Source organism: Passer domesticus, chromosome 2 (assembly GCF_036417665.1).
Source record: "Passer domesticus isolate bPasDom1 chromosome 2, bPasDom1.hap1, whole genome shotgun sequence".
In the NCBI taxonomy this organism is placed as follows: Eukaryota; Metazoa; Chordata; class Aves; order Passeriformes; family Passeridae; genus Passer; species Passer domesticus.
This window is the reverse complement of record NC_087475.1, coordinates 88,529,893-88,550,327: the sequence shown is the minus strand read 5'-3', so window position 1 is coordinate 88,550,327 and position 20,435 is coordinate 88,529,893. Positions and strand designations below refer to the sequence as shown.

Genomic DNA, 20,435 nt, shown 5'->3' with positions numbered 1-20,435 from the left:
AAGTTCAAATAGCAGGTGAAATAGCTGTAAAACTACACAAGCAGTCTAACAAAGAGAACTACTAACTTTTTTAGAGCACATTCCAACTCATTCTTCTCATTATCTGCTTCTTGGAGCTGGGAAAAAATTCTGACCAGGAACTCTTCAAAATTGGAAAGTAAATGAGGTTCTTCTTTTCTTAGCTGCAACCAAAGTTGCTTCACATCAGTCTCACTGAAAGAAAACATCATAAAGGATTCATTAACAGAGAACATTTCCCAGGCTGCAGTAAATGTCCTTAGCACCCTTAGCAGATCGAGGCTTCAGGGCAACACTAGTCAGAACACAAAACTTATTACAAACAACTTAAACTGTGCCAGATTTGAAAAGGATGAGGGGGTGGGAAATTATGGAGATTGAATTTACTTTTAAAAAAATGCATTGCAACATCTAGCCATTCCTGACTGCACAATAGTACAGGAACTACTTGTTTAGTGGGTGCCTTGCCAGACACTGCACCTAAGCAGGAATGGGTAAGAAAGGAGACAGACGAGACACAGTGTGCCCATCTACTAGAAGTAAAGAAGTTCTCACAGACGTAGAGGGGAGGGGGAAGTGGAAAAGCTAATCAAAATCCCTCCCTCATAAGAAATTAATGAGATTCAGACTCCTAAGTAACACAGATATATTAACAAATTGCATTTGTACTGCATTCTGTAATTTTCGATACATTTTTCTTCCATGGTGATTCTGCTACAAAAAGCAGAACAAAACATCTTGAAATTTTGATTTAAAGATTTACCAAGATAATGTTGTGTTTCCAAATCTGTTCAGCAGACACTGACAGCTCTATTGTGAATGATAATCAGTTTCTAATACTTTGCCAATATTCTCCTGAACCACTTAGTTTCTTCCTGACTCACTCTCTTCCATGAGCATTGCAATCCTGAACCTAGCCAGTAAAGAGTGCTGTATTTAAAGGACAAAATGAGGATAAGGATAGAAAAAGTGGGTGATAAACATCTCTTCATAATGAAAGATTTTCAGGATGGATGACATGTACTGTTTCCTGGAACAGGCAGTCAGGGGAAGAGAAGGACAGATGAGCACTTTTGTCCATAGTAAGAATCACTGATGTATTTCTTAAATATTTGTATCACTTGTCTAGATTCTCTCCCATTTTTGCCCAGTGCTTTTTTTTTTTTTTTTGTTCCACAGTATTCATTGTGATTGACCAATGAATGTGAGGCCAGCACACAAAAAGTTCTGTGAGCAGGTTTTATGCTCCATGTTTCAGAGTGATCCATCCTGGCCTTGGAAGAAGTAGCATTACCAGAGCAATCACAGTCTGGAATTAGGCAAGAAGAGGAGAAAAAGCAGAAAAAGTGGAGAAAACTTCCCTACTTATGGTGCACTTTAAACACAGGCCTTGCCAAAAACAGCATCAACACACATTGATTGAAAATCAGTGACATCTGTGGATTACACGCTTGTAGTTATCTATGTTCAGATCACATGGCAGAAAAACATGTTTCATGTGCCTGGAGTAAACAGTTTTGCTCTTGGAAACTTGATCAAATGGCATTTTATCATGACAGCAGGAAAATTAGTTTTTAAAAGAATCTCTGTGGTTTTGAGCAGCTTTTGTTCTTGCCATCCATCTTGGATTCCATTAAAATCAAACCAGAGGTCACACAACTGATGACTATTGCTGTGAGAACTCACTCATCCAAAACCTTTGCAGCTCCAAGCCGATCCATGAGATTTGAGAACTGGAATTCTTCATCCTCTTCACCAGTCATGGTCTCTTCATATCTAACTGGGCAGGTTGTTTCACCTTCTGATGGCTGTACCATGTCATTTTTCAAAGCAATCTGCTCCAAAAGAAATTGGCCTAAGAATTAGAAATTACACACATTAGCATTTTCAGAAATTACTGTAAGAAGCAATGTCATACTAAACATACTAAAACTCAATTTTTATGGTAAATAAACAAAAGGATAGGGCATGCCAAAAGGATCCCTGAGTTCTATGGCTGGCTTTGTGCCCAGTTTAATGTCTAACCTTCAGTATATAATCCACCTCAAAATTCACAACCAATGAAAAAATTCATATCTCCATGCAAAAATATAAAAGGACATAAATTGCAATAACAACTCTTCATAAATGTTGTGGTTTTCTTTCTTGACAAGTTTAAATAGATTAGGAACCTAAAATGTCAGTACTGATAAAACGTATATTAAATAAACTTTAACATTCTTTTTAGTGCATGACCAAAGACACACATTCAATTCCTATATAAATTGCATATAGAAAGCTACATTTTATTAACAGTAGTTGTATGGTGAGGATGCAGAAGTGAAATTGTCACATGAATAATCAATACATTTGTATTCATTTACCACAGACCAGATACATTCCATCAAATGCCAAATGTGCCATCTATTTTATTTGGACATCCACAAGTCAATTTTTTTTGGGGGCGAGGGGATATTGTGATTTTATGCAGAGGATTTTTTGGTTATATTCTAAAGTTGCAGTAGAGAAATTTCTACAGATCCAAGGAAACAGAAACACTGGTGTGGTTTTATGTTTTTCTTAACTCCATCTTGCATTTTTTCTCATGGCATCCAACATGTTGAGAGTATGTCGGCAACAGAACAACAGAACGCAGTATGTTGCAAAGAGGGGTTACAGTAAATTTCAGATTTGCCACCATTTAGAAATAGAAACAGGACTCTCTCGTAGTAATTGGTGCAGCATGAGCTTTATCCAGACATTACTCTGCCTTCTCAAGCAGCTTTTATCTACTACAGCTTCTGCTTCTAGAAGGAATGCCAACATCATCACCTAGCCAAATGTAGGACTAGCTGGCCTGGAAAATACCAGTAACTGCTATGTAGTAGGTTAAGATGTACCATGCTTCACACTGTCCATCCTTGTCCTTTACGTGGTGTGGTCCATGCCCTTTGTGTGCCTGTGTCTTTGGGGTACTTGTTTAACTTTACTACCAGCTGAACCTGCAAACTAGGAAGCAGTGGCCACACCCACCTGGGCCTCTGCACTAGGCTCCAGCACCTAAGCAGGAGGAATCCCCAGGATCTGGAGCTGCTTGAGATGGCAGCCACTTACAACCTCCCTTAAGAAAGAGTTTTGGTTATGCAGAGTCTACTTATGGAAGTAATCTTAATTTAACTCATGAAAAACAAAGCATCTATTTTTTAATAATGTCAACTTTCAGATTAGAGTATACCCTGTGAAGACATTTGATCTACCTCTACAATGGGAGAGGTGGGTGTCCTGGCTTAGGGCAATTCTGGGAGAAAAACCTCTAAAGGGGTTTTATCTAGAAAAAGAAATTCAAGTGGGCATGAGGACATTGGGACATGACAGAATTAGGGTTTCAAACTACTGATGAAAACAAAAATGGAAGGTCCTGTTCGTTGGACCTGTAGCTATTAACTAAATTAAGATTTACTGTTACAATTCATGCCTAGATGAGATTCAGTTTTCTAAGGAAAATGCTTAAACCTTAGCCAGCAAAGCTAAAATTAGGTACAAAATGGATTCTGCATAAACAATCAAGCACAGTTTAACTAACATTGTCATCTTATCTGGAATGTCACATCTGAGGAAAAAACCACCCTGTGACAAACACAGAGAATATGACAGTAAGAGTGCTGTTGAAAAACAGGCAGTTACAAAGAACTTATCAGATCATATCTTACAGAAGTAATAAGTGTCTCATCCTGTTTTGTTTTGAAATAAATTAACACCACTTGAAGAATTAATTCATTGTAGAAAGCATTTCCACAGCTCTAAGGACAGTGGCATTATCATATTCCTAGCATTGTCTTATATTAAGATTAAAGATAATTTTAATTATCTTTCACGTCCTATTATCTGATATGAAATAACACACAAGACTCCCCTCTTTCACCATCTGCCCAAGGGAAACCTTCAATAAATTGTACATAGATTTACTCAACAGCTTAAAACAGGTGTGATTCAGATGATTACATCATTTTCTCATATTGTGTCATGGCTTGCCATTTTTCACAAGAGAGAAGGACCCCAGAGCCCTTTCTCTATTTATTCACATAAATTGACCACTTCTTCCTCTGCTACATATATCTGCTATATTTAGGGAAAAGTCTGGCTCCCTCTGTGCATTATTAAGTGTCCTCTTAAGACAAAGTTCTTGATTGATGGGGAGAGTACAGAACATAAATAAAGCTCAAAAGGGGAGACATGCTTTCCAAAACTCACTGAATCCTGTGATAAACTCCTTTGGGGTAAGTGAGCCATTTCCATCAGCATCCAATGTAACAAAAACTTTTTCAAGTTCTTCCAGACTAAGAGGTAACTCAGGATGCAGTCTCTGTAATGACAAAACATGCAGCAACTTTATCCATTACTACAGGATAAGAGGAAGACTGGGTTCTACAAAACATCCATAGTACAGCAGGATTTTCTCTGAGTGAAAATCCAATTACAGAGCAAAACCAGATCAAGTGAGGGACATTTGCTTTAATGATTTATTTGTCTTCATGAATCTATTGTGTCAACGCAAGGAGAACAACTGCCTGGTGCCAAAAATTCCAATCACAAAGGGAAGGGAAAGAACCTGAGGTGGAATCTCAGCATCCTGGTGAAATGACTTGATTATCTTGGTGAAATGTCTTGGTTATCAGGCTTCTGGACAAACTTGACAGCAGAATTGTACAACTAGCTCCTTCCACATCATAAAGTCAAGAAAGAAACTCTCTAGATTACTACATTATAGAGGATATACTGACCTAATTCAAGCTGATTCAAAAAGTGTACATAAATAAATAAGTAAATAAAACAAAGCTAAGAAAGCTGCATAGTCTGAGGACCAAACCTGTTTGCTCCCACAGTGAGTGCAATGGAGTTCACGACTGTCTACTTCTGAAATGCAGCATACTCACACCAAAAAAGACACAGCTGCATAAAACCAGCTCCAAAAAATATCATGTATTTTTTTTCCTGATAACATAAAAACATAAAAGAAAAGAATAATATAAAACTGGTCCTAATGGTTTTACTCTAATTCTTTTAAGTGTAGACAGATTCCCAGAAACAGGAGGAAACTGGAGTGGCAAACAACACAAATAACCAGCATTTCCACTGGGAGATAGCACTAGGAAAATTAAAACCTTTCCTCAGCTTGAGAAGCAATATAAATGCACACTGGTTCATTCCTCTGCTTTATTAATTAACATTTTAATCCCCCAAACTCTTGTTTTATATACAACATATTAAAACTGTAAGCTAGTAGGTTGATAAAGTTCATTAGATTAAAAGTGCAGATCTGTTCCACTGTGGCAGTGGGATTTTGGGCCAAAAATGCTTATCCTGCCATCCAAAACAGCAGAAACCACTATTCAATATTCCAAGCCATATAGGCAAGGAAAGAGTTGGCTGAGTGCATTAACCAGGAGTTCCCGGTTGCCACAAACAGTTTAGGGTATGCTTTATAAACTGCATGGATAAGAGTGTTAAAAGGAATTCCAAGGTGGCCCTGAGAAGTAAAAGCAACAGAGCTGCTAAAGCACAGAACGATCTGGAATAGTTACAGAGGGATTTCTGAGCAGGATTAGTTGTGTATTGCTGTCTGCTTCCAAAAATAAAACCCAGAAAAACTTGATGTATACTCAGTTTAAATTACTTATTTCATCAGTGATACACCTGTGTTCCGCTTGTTACTTAAACACACCCATCTTCCCAAAGTTTGGATTTCAATCTCTAAGATCTAAAGGGGAACTTTTTATAATCAGCTTCTTCTGTAAAATTCTTATGGCCAACACCACACTGATGAGTTGCTTCAAACAAATTACTCTTTTTACATTCAGGAAAACAGAAACTGTACGCTTACCACCAGATCTTTGAGAATTGCTGAAGGAGCACCCAATTTGACCATGCCAAAAACCCAGACCCAGTTGCTATTCAGTGCAATGGCCTGGGGGTCTTGCTGCAAACCTGACTGACAAATATGGGCTTCTCCAACCTCAGCTGCAGTGCCTTAATGCAGCATCCAAATTCTGGTGAGAATTACACTAAATTTACGGTCGAAAACACCACAGTTGCATTTTCTTTGTGGGGGGGGGGGCGGGGAAGGTATGAAAATTGGAGATTCTAAGGAATGTACCAATATTTTGCTCCATTATATTCCCTCCAGATAATTTGCAGACTTTTATGAGTTGGGACACACTAAGATTAAGTCAATGTTTTCCCAACCTCTTAAGTGGTTTGTGGCTAGGAAAGCAAAATGTTACTGATGTCATAGTTGTGGTTTTGTTTATTTGCTCATTTCAAGCTTTCTGTAAAAATACATAGGCCCTTTCAACATGAGGCTCCTAAAATTTTTTAAAGAAAACAAAGCAAAATAAAACATATTCAGAGATACCACTGGGGCATCAAAAGAAGCTATCTGCACTGCCTCCAAATGTGCTCTGTGGTTTCATGACATCTGTGCTTAATTCTCCTAAAATACCAAGCTTTTACTCAGCTAAATTCAAGGACAGAGGTCAAATAGCTAAGAGCAACATCTGAACCCAATCCTCCTGCGTACATTAGAACAAAATATTTTACAGCACTAATTTTCATTATTCATTATAACCTCAAGGACCAACAGATGAAACTGGGGTTTCAAGTCAAAGGTAGAATTTTCTTTCTTGCCATTTCAGAAAACCTCTTGTTGGTTTGAAAGTTGGGTACATTTGATATTTGGAAATGGAATGAATTTTTTTTAAATCCAACTATTAACATCCTCTCACAATAAACAACATCATATAATCAAGGAGGAGTAAATCTTTAGTGTAGTAACTGTTATAGACGCAAGAGAAAACACACTGCAAGATTTGTTCCATCAAGATTAATTAAATTTCAGATACTTAGCACTCTGTTGAAATCATGCCTTGTATCCCATGCCTAAAGATTAAAAAGCTTAGCATTAGCATCCTATATTTGAAGCAAAGCTTCAGGAATTATAAGCAGTACAGACCTACCAAACATAGCACAACACAAAGTGATAAACACTTAGTGCCTTTTAAGGAAAATACTGATTTATTTCATTGAATTTGGGGGTTTTTTTTATAGGGAGAAACCATCATGAAAAATGCAGGAAATAAAATCAAGTATAAAGAAACACTACCTCAAATCGCCTGAGCACCTTTATTTCTGTATTAAAGAACTTACATACACTTACATACACAGATGACGTTTTCAGATATAGTAAACAAACATGATGAAATACAAGAATGAAATAGAAATTTATTTGTTGTTTGCAACACTATTTCTACTATATCTTTTGCAACATCTGTTTTAGAAGCTGAAGTATAAATTTAGCAGCACTCTAAGGATAAACCTAGAATCAAATAAAATCAAATAATTTTACATTTCTTGAAAAAACAGGTATTAAAACTTTTTTATATACGTATACATACACATAATTATATGGGTTTCTATTAGGTAAAAATCTATGCCATTCAGTTTTCAGAAAGACTGTAAAATTGTAGCCCATTAAACTCTCTGTGGCTTTGGATTTACCAAACACTACCACCGGCAATATGTTTGGTTTTTTGAGTTCAGTTACTCCAGTGAGATAACACAGATTGGCAAAGCCTGCAGCAGAGCAAGCATCCACATTTCTCTCTTTTTTCAACTTGCATAATTAACAGAGGTCATCAGAAAACTTGGCAACACGCAACTGCAAAGAAAGCTCCTGAGAGATAGCAAACTGAGCAGTTTACATAGGAGGGTTTTGCTTTTCCAAAATAGGTAGTTAAAGTTGTTTCAACTGTGTTTTCATACATACAGACATCTTTGTTTCTGAGGACACGGAAAGTTTCTAAATTTTCTATTAGACGCTTTCTTTATTAGTAGATCATGATGAATTTGTTTCGCTCCTGCTCCCCAATTCTGTTTCACCCACAAGTACTGAAGTAGAAATGGATTAACACAAACTATGCTTTGCATATCAAGCATGAGTATATTCCTGCTCTCTGCCACATACTGGCTCAAATCATCTCATCACTTCTGCAATGTGCCATAATCACATTTTCAAGAGCTTTTGTAATATAGTTGCTTTTTCTCATCAGCATATTCAGCAAATCTGATTTTGGGCCTTCAAACAAATTAAGCATAATTTCCTAAGATTGCTGCCAACACTGAATAATGCTAAAAGTACTGTTCCTCTATACTTCCTACATATACATGTGATCCAGCTGAGAGTTCACCATTGTCTGACAGTGAAGCCACAGTGAAAGACTTTATTTATACAATTTTGCTGAAAAAAAAGATAAAATTGGTGGACTGAATACACTCCTTACACTGTGGCAAATCACGAAGTAATGAATTTAATGGTGTTTCAATGTTTTCAACAAGAATAGAATTGAATTCCTGGGGCTTTTTTTAAAACTTAATTTACTTTGATTTTCCACTTTTTTGTTGCTTTGTCTGTGAGAAAAAATACAAGCATTATACAAGACTTCAAAGACATCATTTTAAATCCCACTTATCTCTTTAAAGTTATGAGCAGGGTGTTGACATTTTTAACTCTAAATTAATCAGTCTCAAGTCGTTAAGGGCTTTAGGAGCTTCTCTCATTGTGCATTTCACATAACCAATTTTGTTTTACCTGCATGTCTTGACGAGTGACGAAGCCTTTGTCTTCCAGATCACAAATCTGAAAGAACTCTTGTGCTTTTCCCAGTACAGTTAGTTCTGGGTCTTGTTCTCCAGTCCTGCTCCTCTCTGCATCTTCTGGTTGCACAGGACTGGTGTGGTCTCCTTTTATTCTTTCCATGGTTACAATCTCAGCTCAGGAATATCCTGGGATGCTGCTATCCCATTTACCTATAAATTCTGATCTGAAACCTGTGCATGGAAAAAAGTAAGAAAAAAAGCAAATCAGATCCTCTTAATGATGCTTGCCACAATCTCTTAGCAACCATCTCTTTAATGAGGCACCATATCTTAGAAGAAGAGAAAGCTTTTTGAAAATGCTTACCCTTGATGGGCTGCACTTAAGATATTGGAAATGGGATGATGAACAAGGAAGGGGGAGTCTGAGGGAAGAAGACAAAACTAGCTCTGAAATGGAATCTCAAAGCAAAATCAGCTAGTTTAATAAGAAATATGGACAATCAACATGAACAAGAAAACACAAGAAATACAGGTAAAGGCAAGAGTAACTTAAAGTCACTACAACTTGACTTCATATATTTGTCTTGAATTTGTACTTCTTATCTAAGTAGGTCTGCCTAAAGTAGACACAAATTTGCCTGAAAATTTTTAACAGAATAAAGAATTTTTTAAGGCATTTGACTAATATAAGAGAATATAGAGTGATTCTGATCCAGTATGACTGGCAAAATCTGGAATAACTCCACAAAGGCTAGTGAAAATTGTTTAAATATGGAACTTATGTTGTCTGTAGAGCAAAGACCTCAGCACCGCATGGATGCGAAGGTAGAATATGAGGAAACAAGACCTTAGGTTTGTCTAGGCAGCTTCTTAGGGTGAAAAGGCTCTGATCACACAGAGCAACTCAGCCTGTTTTACTCTATGCTTAAGTTCAAAGCTGGCACTCTTGGAACAGCATCTTCTAAGATGTGTTCATCTTCACAGAACTCACACAGCTTCCCATGACAAAGTGATTTCTCTGATAGCCATGGGCAGGCAGCTGGACTTCCCAAATTGCAAGTAAGTGTAAATTTACTGCAAATAGGCCATTGACCTCAAACCACCATTGACCATTTGGTGAGCAAATCACTCAGCTCCTCTGAAACCATGTGAAAAAATCTGCAAACAGAGGTAATTTTCCTCTCCCTCCCTTCTCTCTTTTATCATTTCAATCATCCCAAGACTCTTGTCCAAATACTTTCCAGAACTGAAATAACTTTGGCTATATGGCCAAAGAACCTGTCAGAATCTTCCTAAGCAGTATTACAAGCAGGAGAAGAAAAAACACTCTGAGTGAAGCCAAGAGATGTCTAAACCACCCAGTATCATACTATAGGAAACTCCTCCCTCAGAATGGGTTTCCTTGAATTTTAATGTACAGCTGCCTTATAAATCCCAAGACCTCTCTGCAGGGTCAAGCCACACTCCACACCCCAAGAGCCACCAAAGCCTGCCAGAGCACCCATGCCAGCAGCCCTGGATAATTAACAAGGCTAGAAAATGCTGTCACAGGGAGTTGTGGTCACACATAACAAGGGGCTTTTGCCTATTACGGCTGCCTGAACAGCTGTAATCTCTTATGAGGAAAATTTCTAGCTCAGAAAGTCTGACCAACATTCAGTAGCTGGAAAGATACACAAAGGAAAAGATTGCTCCATAATTGCCCTGTTCCTTAAATCCATCCATGATGTTTCCAACAGTCTTAAAAACAGTATATGGGCCAGTTGAATCTTTGCTCTCACTGTATATAGCTACCCACAAGTGGATCAGACGGAAAGTCACAATCAAACTACACTGGTGGAATAGTCTGCATAAAATTCTCACTTCATTCTGCTTTTACACACCTGAACCCCCATTACTTAAATACAGCTCACTCCTGGCTGACACCAGTATATGATGTAACAAACCAGAGCATCAGCTTCAGCTTAGCAATAATACTAATTTAAAAACAGGTATAAAAGCTCCAAAAATCAATGGGACAGGCACAGCTTAAAGACGGTCTTGACAAGATCTGACCCAGACTCAAAATGTTGAGGGGTTTTTTGGGTGTTTTTGGTGGGTTTTTTTGTTTGTTTTTTGGGGTTTTTTTGGGTTTTTTGGGGGGTTTTTGGGTTTTTTTTTGGTTTTTTTTTTTTGTTTTTTTTTTTTTTGTTTGTTTGTTTGTTTTTTGTTGTTGTTGTTTTGTTGTTTTTTGGTTGTTTTTTTTTTTTATTTCAACAATTTCTCAGAAGACCACAACTTCAGGAACAGGCCAAGCTAATCAAGATAATAAGTGCTGCTAGTGTGCTAGTGCCTGCCTCTGCACAGTCCATCAGACTTCCTTAGCAAAAAAGAAAAACTATGCAAGGAATAAATAGCCCATTGCAAGAGAAAGAACAGAAATACAAAAACAGATTAAAAATGGTGAAAAAAAGGGCACTATATACACTTTGATGAAGTTGTTTGCAGTTAGCAAACAGTACAATTCGGCAAACATCACCATGCTTTCTAAATATTTCCATACACAAAATGAAATTACATGCATCATGAGAGCCTCACCTTCTTATAAGTTGCCCCACCTTTTATACACATCATAAAAACTTGCTAAACAGCAAGTGCCTTCAATACAGCAGAAAATTAAATTTGAGCATTTGCAAAAATTCTTAATCCTTATGGCAGCTTCTAAAGCTAATAGAGTTCATCGTAATTCCTACAGTGTCCTGATACTTTGCAAATGCTGGTAATAACATGAAAGATTAAAACTGCAATTTGTCCCACATTACTGAATCAGCACTCAGTTTCAAAAGCCAGTTTCAAAAAACTTAGGTAGTTCCATTCACTCATCCATCTCCTTTAGAAAATGAATGACTTACAAAATCAATTCTATTAAGACCTTTGATTTCCATTCTTTTAGCTATAAACACACTTCACTATGCAAAATAGGTCATAGCATGACCTGATGCAAACAAGCATAGCTCCAAACACTAAACAAGGATGTGTGATTCAGAGGTTTCTGTCCATTAATCATGAGGTAAATTTTGGATGGATCTGCAAAAGGCAGGTCACTGTTAATATTCCAAAAGGCATTTTCATCATTTCCAGTCAGGTCTACTGCACATCACCAAACTCTAGAAGTAGAGAGCAATGTTAAGCCACAGATTTCACAAGCCATGATGTGAGACAACCCTGTTCTCCCTAACTGTGATAGTTTAAAACCTAGAGAGCTGTTTTGCCTGCACTCATATGTCTTCTGGTTTTAGGTTTAGGTGAAATATTTTTCTTAGCATGTGTCTACAGGTACAAATTTTCTGCAGCACACTTCAAAACATATCATCAGCTGAAAAATATCAAAATAAGCAAAAAAGCTTATTTAATACCAAGGTCACCTTGGATTTATCCAAAACACTGTTATGAGAGAGAACACATGTCTTACAAACACTTCAAAATAAAAAATAGATTGCATACTTTTTCTACAAGAAATGTTTATTTCCTACAACGAAATGTTAAAATAACCCACAGCTGCAGTGCAGGATGCCTGACACATGAAGAGGGACCTCTTCAGAAATAATTTTGTATCAGAGTTAGTTACCAGAGTTAGTTATTCAGCATTGTGCTGAAAAGCTCCTAAAGCTAAAATGCATCACCACAAGGAAGTCATTCTGTTCCCAACTGCTCTGCCCTGCTTTTGAACAAGTATTCATCCAGTTAGACAATGAACACTGTTGTAGAATCCTTTCAATTTCAACTGGAAAGTTATAGTTTATTTAATTTAATTAAGCCCCAGTGGTCTATCAAGGTAGAATAAAAAAAAGGAGGACCTACAGAGAATGACAGAAGAATGGGACTAAGACTAAAGAGAGCACAATAACCAAGCTCAAGTACATAGAGGTTTTCTAGATACAGGATTGGAGAAAAATGCTCCCTATGCACATAATACAATGGACAAGAATCAAACATGTCAGACAAGCTGGACATGAAAACCCACCCAAGGATAAAGAAGGTGGAGCACTGAACCCCTGGCTGCAAAGGCAGTGCAGCTCTACCATCATGGAAGAACAGACCAAATACAAATCTGCAAATAATGGCGGAGGAGATCACTTCTGAGAAAGATGACTAGATCAGTGGACTTCACTGTTACTTCTAGCCATTTAAAAAAAGATTTTTATGACCATCCAACATAAAAATTCAGGTCCCACACTTAAAACAACTAACAGAGGTACAAAGTTATATGCTCAAGAAAATACCTGTTTTTTCTCAATTATGACTATGACAATTAACCTTTAAGCTCTCATGGAAGAATTATAAAGCTTGGCCTAACCATATGGACACCTAGACACAACTGGATGAAAAAAAGGGGACATTGATTCCACCAGTTTTGGCTTTTCAAGGAAACACATGCAAGTCAGAAAATCTTGTGATGAAATGTATCATCAAAGCCTCTTCCACACAGCCTGAATTCACTTCTGTCATGATGTACATGATCTCTTATGTCTCTTCATCTTAGGAGATTGTACACCATGGAGTGGGTGTGAGGAGTGTAACTCCGGAGGGAGAGATCTGAGGCAGGCTGGAGTTCCCATGAGGGACCACAAGAAGATAGTCTGAAAGGAATGTGACACGAAAATAATTCCAGGGGAGTAGCAAAGGCAGAGACAAAAGAAGAATCCTAGATCCACTGGCCTGTAAAAGGAAAAACTAAGTTATGTAGAAATTCCTTTAGTGTGAGTAGATTTGTGTGGGAGAACCAAATTCTGTTTAGAATCAGTCTTGACAGACTGTTTAGGTTTGTCTTAACAGAAACTCTCCAGCCAGACCTGATTAGCTTTTAAAGATTAAGGGAACCATTAGGATCACCTACTTTCCTATCTGCAAGCTTAAAGCTACCACAACAAGGCTTTAAAAATTACTTACAATTTATTTCAAGGTAAGGGAGCTCAGCAGAAGTCAAGGAGGAAAAAGACCTGGGAGAAGATATTGTTTGTCATACATACACCAAAATCATATAAATGAAATTTCTCCTTTTCTGAAGATTGCTGTTTAAGGAAAAGAAGAACCAAAACAAACCTTAAAGCTAAAGAAGAAGGATAAAAATCCAGATTATGTATCTGAAGCAGTGTCTCAACAATATTAACTGTGAAACAGAAGAAAACCAGAAAATATGCTTGAAGTGATTAAGCATTAAGGATTCCAAAACAGACAGCCAGACTTTGGACAGAGACCACTTACTCCCCGCTGGGCATTTGTCCCTAGATTAGTCCACAAATACACATGCTGGAGAAAAAAACAAACTATGTAAATTCTGTGCACTGTGATGCAGAATTCCAACTCTGACTGGTGAACATATCTTCATTAAACTTTTATTTTTAACATTTGCATCCAAGCAACTAGTTTTCACTGAGCTTGTAAGAAAATTTTCTTCTCCCAAAGGCCAGCTTCCCCAGTGGAAGACAAAAGATCTCCTGCCTGGCTTCTTGCTGGCTTCTATGGCAGCAGTAAATAAAACTATCCATGCATTAAAATTCAGATGTTCATTTATTCACCACCCTGCTCTTCAATATGAAAACACTAATGAAAAACTAACAGGATGTTCATTGCCTAAATCTTAGCAGTTCTTAGGGGTCCATACTAAAAAGGCAGGATTAAGTTAAAATGGATCTGCTAAGTGCTGCTGGGATCCTTGAGAAGTAAAGCTACTCTAGGTTATGATTTTAACAGAAATACGTCTTTTCCTCTTGCTTCATTGCTTTGGATGCTTCCTTTTTAATGTACTTAAGAAGTTAAAAGCTAAGAGCTGCCTGAAAATAAAAACTTCTTATGGAGGGACACTGAATTTAGGGGCAGCCATCATCATGGAAATCACTGTTGCAAAATAATCACAAGATCAACAGAATTGAGAGCACCCTGCTTGTAGTCCATGCAGGCTTAAGGACCCCTTGTCTCCTCTCCCTCCTTCTGCTCTTTCCACCTTATTCCAGAAAACTGGTTCCAAGAAGAACTCTTCTCCCCACCTCTTGTTCCTCACCTGTCTGCTGGTTGCACGAACCTTGTGCCTTCAGAAACTGCTGACCTATCCAACACCTGAGCAGGATGGTGGTACAAGTGTGCATGAGGATCTGAATGGGTGTTTTCCTTTATCTCTCTAAATTACCAATAAATTGTTACTGCGTACAAATACAGCTTGGCCAGTTACCTGTTTTGGGCTAAAACTCTGGCTAACAACTGTGGCTGCAGCATGAGGTTTTTTAGATGTCTGCACATAAACTGGACAGACATTAACACTTACAGAACTTGCATTAGAACTATTCCAGAACTATGCAGAACTATTCTACCATTATTTGGACTTATTTTTAAAACAGCATTTGTTAATTCAGGGATGTAAAAAGTGTTGTTAAGAATGAGCATCTTACAAAATATGCAATGCATTCCCAAAGGTAGTGGAGTCAAAAATGGGGCGAGTCCATCAGACTGCAAAGAGTCACACAGTCACTGATGTTGGAAAAAGCCTCTAAGCACAATTTATTGTGCTGCATTGTTCCAAGTACTGAAATTAAATGTGATTAACTATATTGATAACAGCATTATATTAGTAAGTGGTGTAACATAACGTTCTGGCAGGAGATATTGCCAGTTCACATGAGCTGTTCCATTTGTAGACAAATTATTTCACTGGAAACCCCCTCTCCCAGAAGTAATTATCTGGAAAAAGTTTAAGTCAAATAGAGTATACCCCTTTTAACTGTCTTATCTTTCAGGTTTTCGTAATGACTCACTGCTAAATGGAGCTACTTTCAGCTGGTGAAATCAGGTTGATAAGAACATGTTTAAAGTACACCATTTTCACAAAAAAACCCTTGAAATATTCTGCCTCCTCCAAAAGCCCTTGCTAAAAATGTAACTTCTGAAAAAAAAAAAAACCCAAAACCTTTTATCTGCCTGAAAACCAACAATAATTTGGCTTGAAATCTAAAAGACACTCTCTATTTCTAGTTTTTCAAGGAATGCTACATCTTTAACTTAAGTCAAAGGATTTTGAGATGCAAATTAAATATTCTCTTCAAATAAGAATCATTTTTTCATTGAAAAAATGTTAGTATAAAATTTCAGTCTACTCTGTCATGGACCTTAGAGGACCCAAGTCAATGCAGAGTCCACTAGAAGACAAAGGCATATTCCAAGTGTTTCCTTAGTTATTTGACAATCAGTTTGAAGTCAGGTTGGCATGAATTATTGTCTTCAAAACTTTCAGAATTTCTAAAACTACAAACTTTCCCTGGGAAAAATACCTTCACTTGAGTCAGTGGGACAGGTTTTATGGGAAAAGAGCATGTCAGTGAGGCACAGGAATATTTAGTTTGCTAGTCCACTGGCTTTCCACTGCAAAAAGTAATGGTAAAATACGATACTAAAATAGTCATATTTTCCTATAGGCAGAACAAGATAACCTTCATGCTATCTGCTCCACACAGCTCACTTCCAAGGCCTTGGAAACACATATAAACAAATCCACTTATCTATGTTTGATTAGGAGGCTTGGTGTACTTCATCCTGTTCAGTTCTACCAAAAAATTCCCACTATGCAAACAATGAAAAATGCATCATTACAGATTCTTAGTTGGATTTTAATTCACTACTGCTTTTGAATAGAGATACAACTTCCCCTTTCTCTGTGATCCAATTACTCAGAAAGCTGTCCTTGCAATTCTGCAGGATCCCTGACTTCATTTATGCTGCTCTTCAGTTAATGGAAGCTCCCCAGCAAGACCCTTCACTTTCCTTGACACCCACTCTGTGAGACTAAGGAATAAGATGGGTCCAAAATCCTCTAACTCAGTTTCAATCAGACACAGACATCCTGGTGCTTCTGCATGGATTAGGTCATGAACAGTGGAAACAATTACATACGTTTTTACATCAGTTTTAACTTGAACTGACTAAATCTATATGTTTTAACATGAGAAATAAAACCCTATAGATGTATTACTCCCAAATTACATGTTGGGATGATATGTTCATACGCATTTAGACTGCAAATTAGTAAAGAGTGGAGAGGGAATCAGGAAAGACCACTATACTCTTTACTCCTTCATTTACCCACCTAAAAATCATGATAGGATATCATTTGTCAATGAACAGAAATGGCAGATAAAAGAGATCTGTTAGAAGCAGCACATTCATCCTGTGGTCTGAAGAAACCACATACAAAGCTTGTAGAATGGTGCTCTTTAGTGCATTTATTTCAGCTTGTTTTACTGTTATCTCCTAGTCCACCACAAGATAAGAGGAAAGGGTGGTGGTGGGGGCAGAGATAGTTCACAAGGAATCAAACACATCTTATTCATTTCAGCAGCAGTAAACTTAAGTCTGAGAGCTGGCAAACCATGAGACTGTGAAGTATTACTGCCCTAAATCTCATTTGCTACTTAATCCATTCACAGAAAGGTATTTTCCTTTTTTTACTTCAGACTCTGACTTTTGATTTCTTCTCTCAATTTCATGTAAAAATGAGAATATAGTTTAGAGAATACCAACATTTAATTTTCACTTTGGGTGTAATGGCTCCTTTCTGATCTGTGCAATTACTGAAGCTCAAATATGGGGACCAGAGTTCTTAGAACAACCCGCAGAAAACCAATAGCTTTTTACCCATGCATCAGAATAATTTATTTATTCCAAAAAGAAAAGCGAAACTAAGCTGAAAAATACTGTTGAAAACCACAAGTTGCAACTAAGAAAACAGAAGAGCACATTAAATTAGCCAACATGTTCTAGAGGGATTTTACCATTCTCCCTATTGTGACACTACCCACGTTTCACTACATGCAGTAATAATCTGTTCTACTGGTGTATATTAAGAAATCTATTATCCTGCTAGCAGCACGTTTCTTTCATAAGTGTCATTTATAGTCATCATAAAAAGAAAGACAGAAAATTAAATCAGAGATCACATAAGTGCTACAGCAGAGTAAGAGTGACACCAAACAATTGCAGGGGGACACAGGAATAATTTCAACAACCACCAGGAACAGCACTGCTTCTTCAACAAGCATTTGGTGGGCCTGAAGGCAGCCACCAGCCAGAAACTCAATCCTCTTCTGCATCTACAGGGGAGCGAAAACCAGCGGGGCAGCTCCTGCGGCGGCCAGGTCATCCAGGGATTTCTCTGGGCACGCAGCTACACCAGGCAGGGCGGGAGCGCCGGCACAACCACTGCCCACCGCCGGCTGCTTAGGGCAGCACCTTAGGGAACCACTCCGCGTGTGGGAGGAGTCAGAGCAGTGGCAGCCCGGCGTTGAGCTGTCGCTCCCCTCGCCAGCCCCGGCCCCACGGCGGAGCGGCTCCATCGCCGTGAGTGCGTTCGCGGCGCCGCCGGCGCTGCGGGGGCTGCTCCAGCCTGCTGGCGGCCGCTTCCAGCCGCCTTCCTACCGCCTTCCAGCCTGGCAGCGAGCAGGCTGGAGGGAGAGCAAAGGGTAGCCCCCCGCCTTCCCGCCGCCCTGCCGGGCCGCCGCTCCCCTCGGAGCCAGACCGCGTTCCGTGCCGGGTCCCGCGCCCGCGGACATCGCGCAGGAAGCGAGGCTTGCGACAGAGCGGGGCTTGCTGGGGACACCGGGGCTCGCTCTCTCTGCAGGGCACGGCAAAGCGGCGGCCGCGGGTGCCTCCCGGCCGGGAGAGCAATCCGGCCGGGCACGGACCCCGCCGTGCCTGCCTCGGCTCCCTCGGCCGCGGTGCCGTCCCACTCACCTGCCGCAGGCGCCGGCCCCTCGGGCTGGCCCGGCCGGCGCTCCCCGCGCTGGAAGCGAGACCGCGGAAAGGCTGAAAGCACTTTCCTAACTTTGTTTTGAGCACGGGTGACATAATCGGGCGAGGCGGGCTGTGTCCCAGGGGCGGGACGGCCGGGTTGGCCTCTCTCCCTCCCTCCCTCCCTCTCTACCTGCAGCCGGAGCCCAGGTGCCCCGCCTGGTCTCACCTCACCTTGGCGGGAGCGCCTCGCCCTCGGCGAGATCAGAGAGCCAGGGGAAGGCGAGGGGGGTGAGCCTTCCCTGGTCTCTCTTGCAGCCAGGGCTGCGTGCGTGGTGGTTTTCCAGGATAAGGGCACGGGAAACCCAAGCGGGTCAGGGCAGCAGGGTTTGGAATGGCACCAGAGCGCTCATCCACAACAAGGTGCTAAGGCAGTGACCAGTCCAAATGGACCTAGTAGGATCTCCCCACCTTGTAATCTCAAACTCTTCAAGTTCTGTTTGCAGAAGGTGGCAGCGGGAGATAGAATTGGTTCCCATTTGATTCAAACGTTTCACTTAGTGCAAAGTAAATTTTGAAAAACACCCACTTCTGGGATCAGATTTTCCAAGTAGTCCCAAAAAAAGAGAAAAATCTTTCACATAATTCCCACCACTGTAAGGTTTCCCAACTGCAGAAGAGCTTCTAGGGCACAGTGTCTAAAGAAGGCTTCACCTCCCTCTTCTTGATCAGATGATTTGGTTGCAGACACGTCTGTGAGATCAGCTGCACTATCTGTTCTCATCTCCTTATCCACACTGTCCTCGGGTTCAACAACTGTCCCAAGGTAGAGCTTCATGCACCCAAGGCACTCTTTTTCACAACATAAAAGCCTCCTACTTGCCTTCCCAATCCATCTTTCCTGAACAGCCTGAAACCCTTCAGGCTTATCTCCCTAAAGTAAGCTACAATCCCAGGGCTCTAGTAAACTGCAAATCTTGCCACTACAAGGGGGAACATGAGGAAGACCGGCAGGTAGTCTGCCAAATACAGACCCATACATAAGCCTGATAAAACTACTTACAAAGCACTACAAGAGTAATCATTTAATACAGTTATTAAACACTGAGTTGATGATGTACTTTTAACTAGGATGGATTCTTGCAAAGGGAAGTATTACTTCCCTCATTACAATGATTGACTGTAGACTTGAACAAGGCAAGCTTGAGTGTGGATTTGCCATGCAGTAATGCGCTCCTTGACAGTTCTGCTCACATCCATGCTCTGTGAAAAAGGTAAATATTTGAAATTTGCTTACCACAGCAGCTGCCTTGTATGTACTGTGGGTGAAAACAGGCACACAGGTACTTGTCATGAAATCATCAGCCTGCTAAATATTGTAATACTCTGCACATGCTGATTTGACTCAGCCTAACTTTTCTATTTAACCTTTTGGTAAGCAAGTAAAATAGTGGGTAAAAGACAGAATTGCCTTTCTTTTAAAGTTTGGACAATCTCACAAGACTCTTTCAGAGAAATGAAGGCACACTATCAGCCACAAAGTACAAGACATGATTCAAAAGCTTGTGAAGAAACGGAAGAAAGCATCTAGAAAGTTTCAGAATAGCAGAGAATTTGTGATATGCATGGGGAGAAAAGCTCATTGAAATAGCATTTGCAAACTTAGTGGTAACTTTTGTGAGAGATAAGACTCCAAGGAATATATCTTAAAATTGAACACTGCTTAGGTATCTTGTTGCAACCAGTCATTCCATTTTCTTCCTTACCATTCAGTATGAGGCAGTTTAGACTTTTCAATTTCTGTAAGAAAATTGTGGGGCCTACTAAGCAATAGTAGAAGGGCTGGTCAATGAAATTTTCTAGGTCTTGTCTGGACAGCTAATGCTGTTCATATATGTACCTGTGAATACTTTGGAGTATAGACTTAGAGAGCCAGCTAGAAATGGTCTATTGCTCTCTGGTTTTATTCTCTCTCATAGCAAAAAGTTATGGATTGTGTTGCACTCATGTACTGCTGTGATTTCTTTCAGCAG

General features: G+C 39.4%; 1 protein-coding gene across 12 annotated transcripts in view; it reads right to left on the bottom strand.

Annotated features, from left to right (window-relative positions):
• Positions 1–20,435, bottom strand: part of CRACR2A (calcium release activated channel regulator 2A) — a 78,627-nt gene that overhangs the window by 47,039 nt on the left and 11,153 nt on the right. For 10 of the 12 annotated variants that reach the window (XR_010356616.1, XR_010356617.1, XR_010356618.1 and 7 more), the window contains exons 1-5: positions 18,406–18,487; positions 8,642–8,880; positions 4,249–4,360; positions 1,705–1,873; positions 67–213 (exon numbers count right to left, since the gene is read on the bottom strand). Coding sequence is in view for 1 of the 12 variants with exons in the window: in XM_064409911.1 (XP_064265981.1) it covers positions 67–213; positions 1,705–1,873; positions 4,249–4,360; positions 8,642–8,809 (596 nt within the window). In the remaining 11 variants the exon portion in view is untranslated. Of the gene's footprint in view, positions 1–66; positions 214–1,704; positions 1,874–4,248; positions 4,361–8,641; positions 8,881–18,405; positions 18,488–18,636; positions 18,741–20,435 lie in introns of those variants that run through there. The other 2 variants (XR_010356611.1, XR_010356612.1) reach the window with 2 other exon arrangements.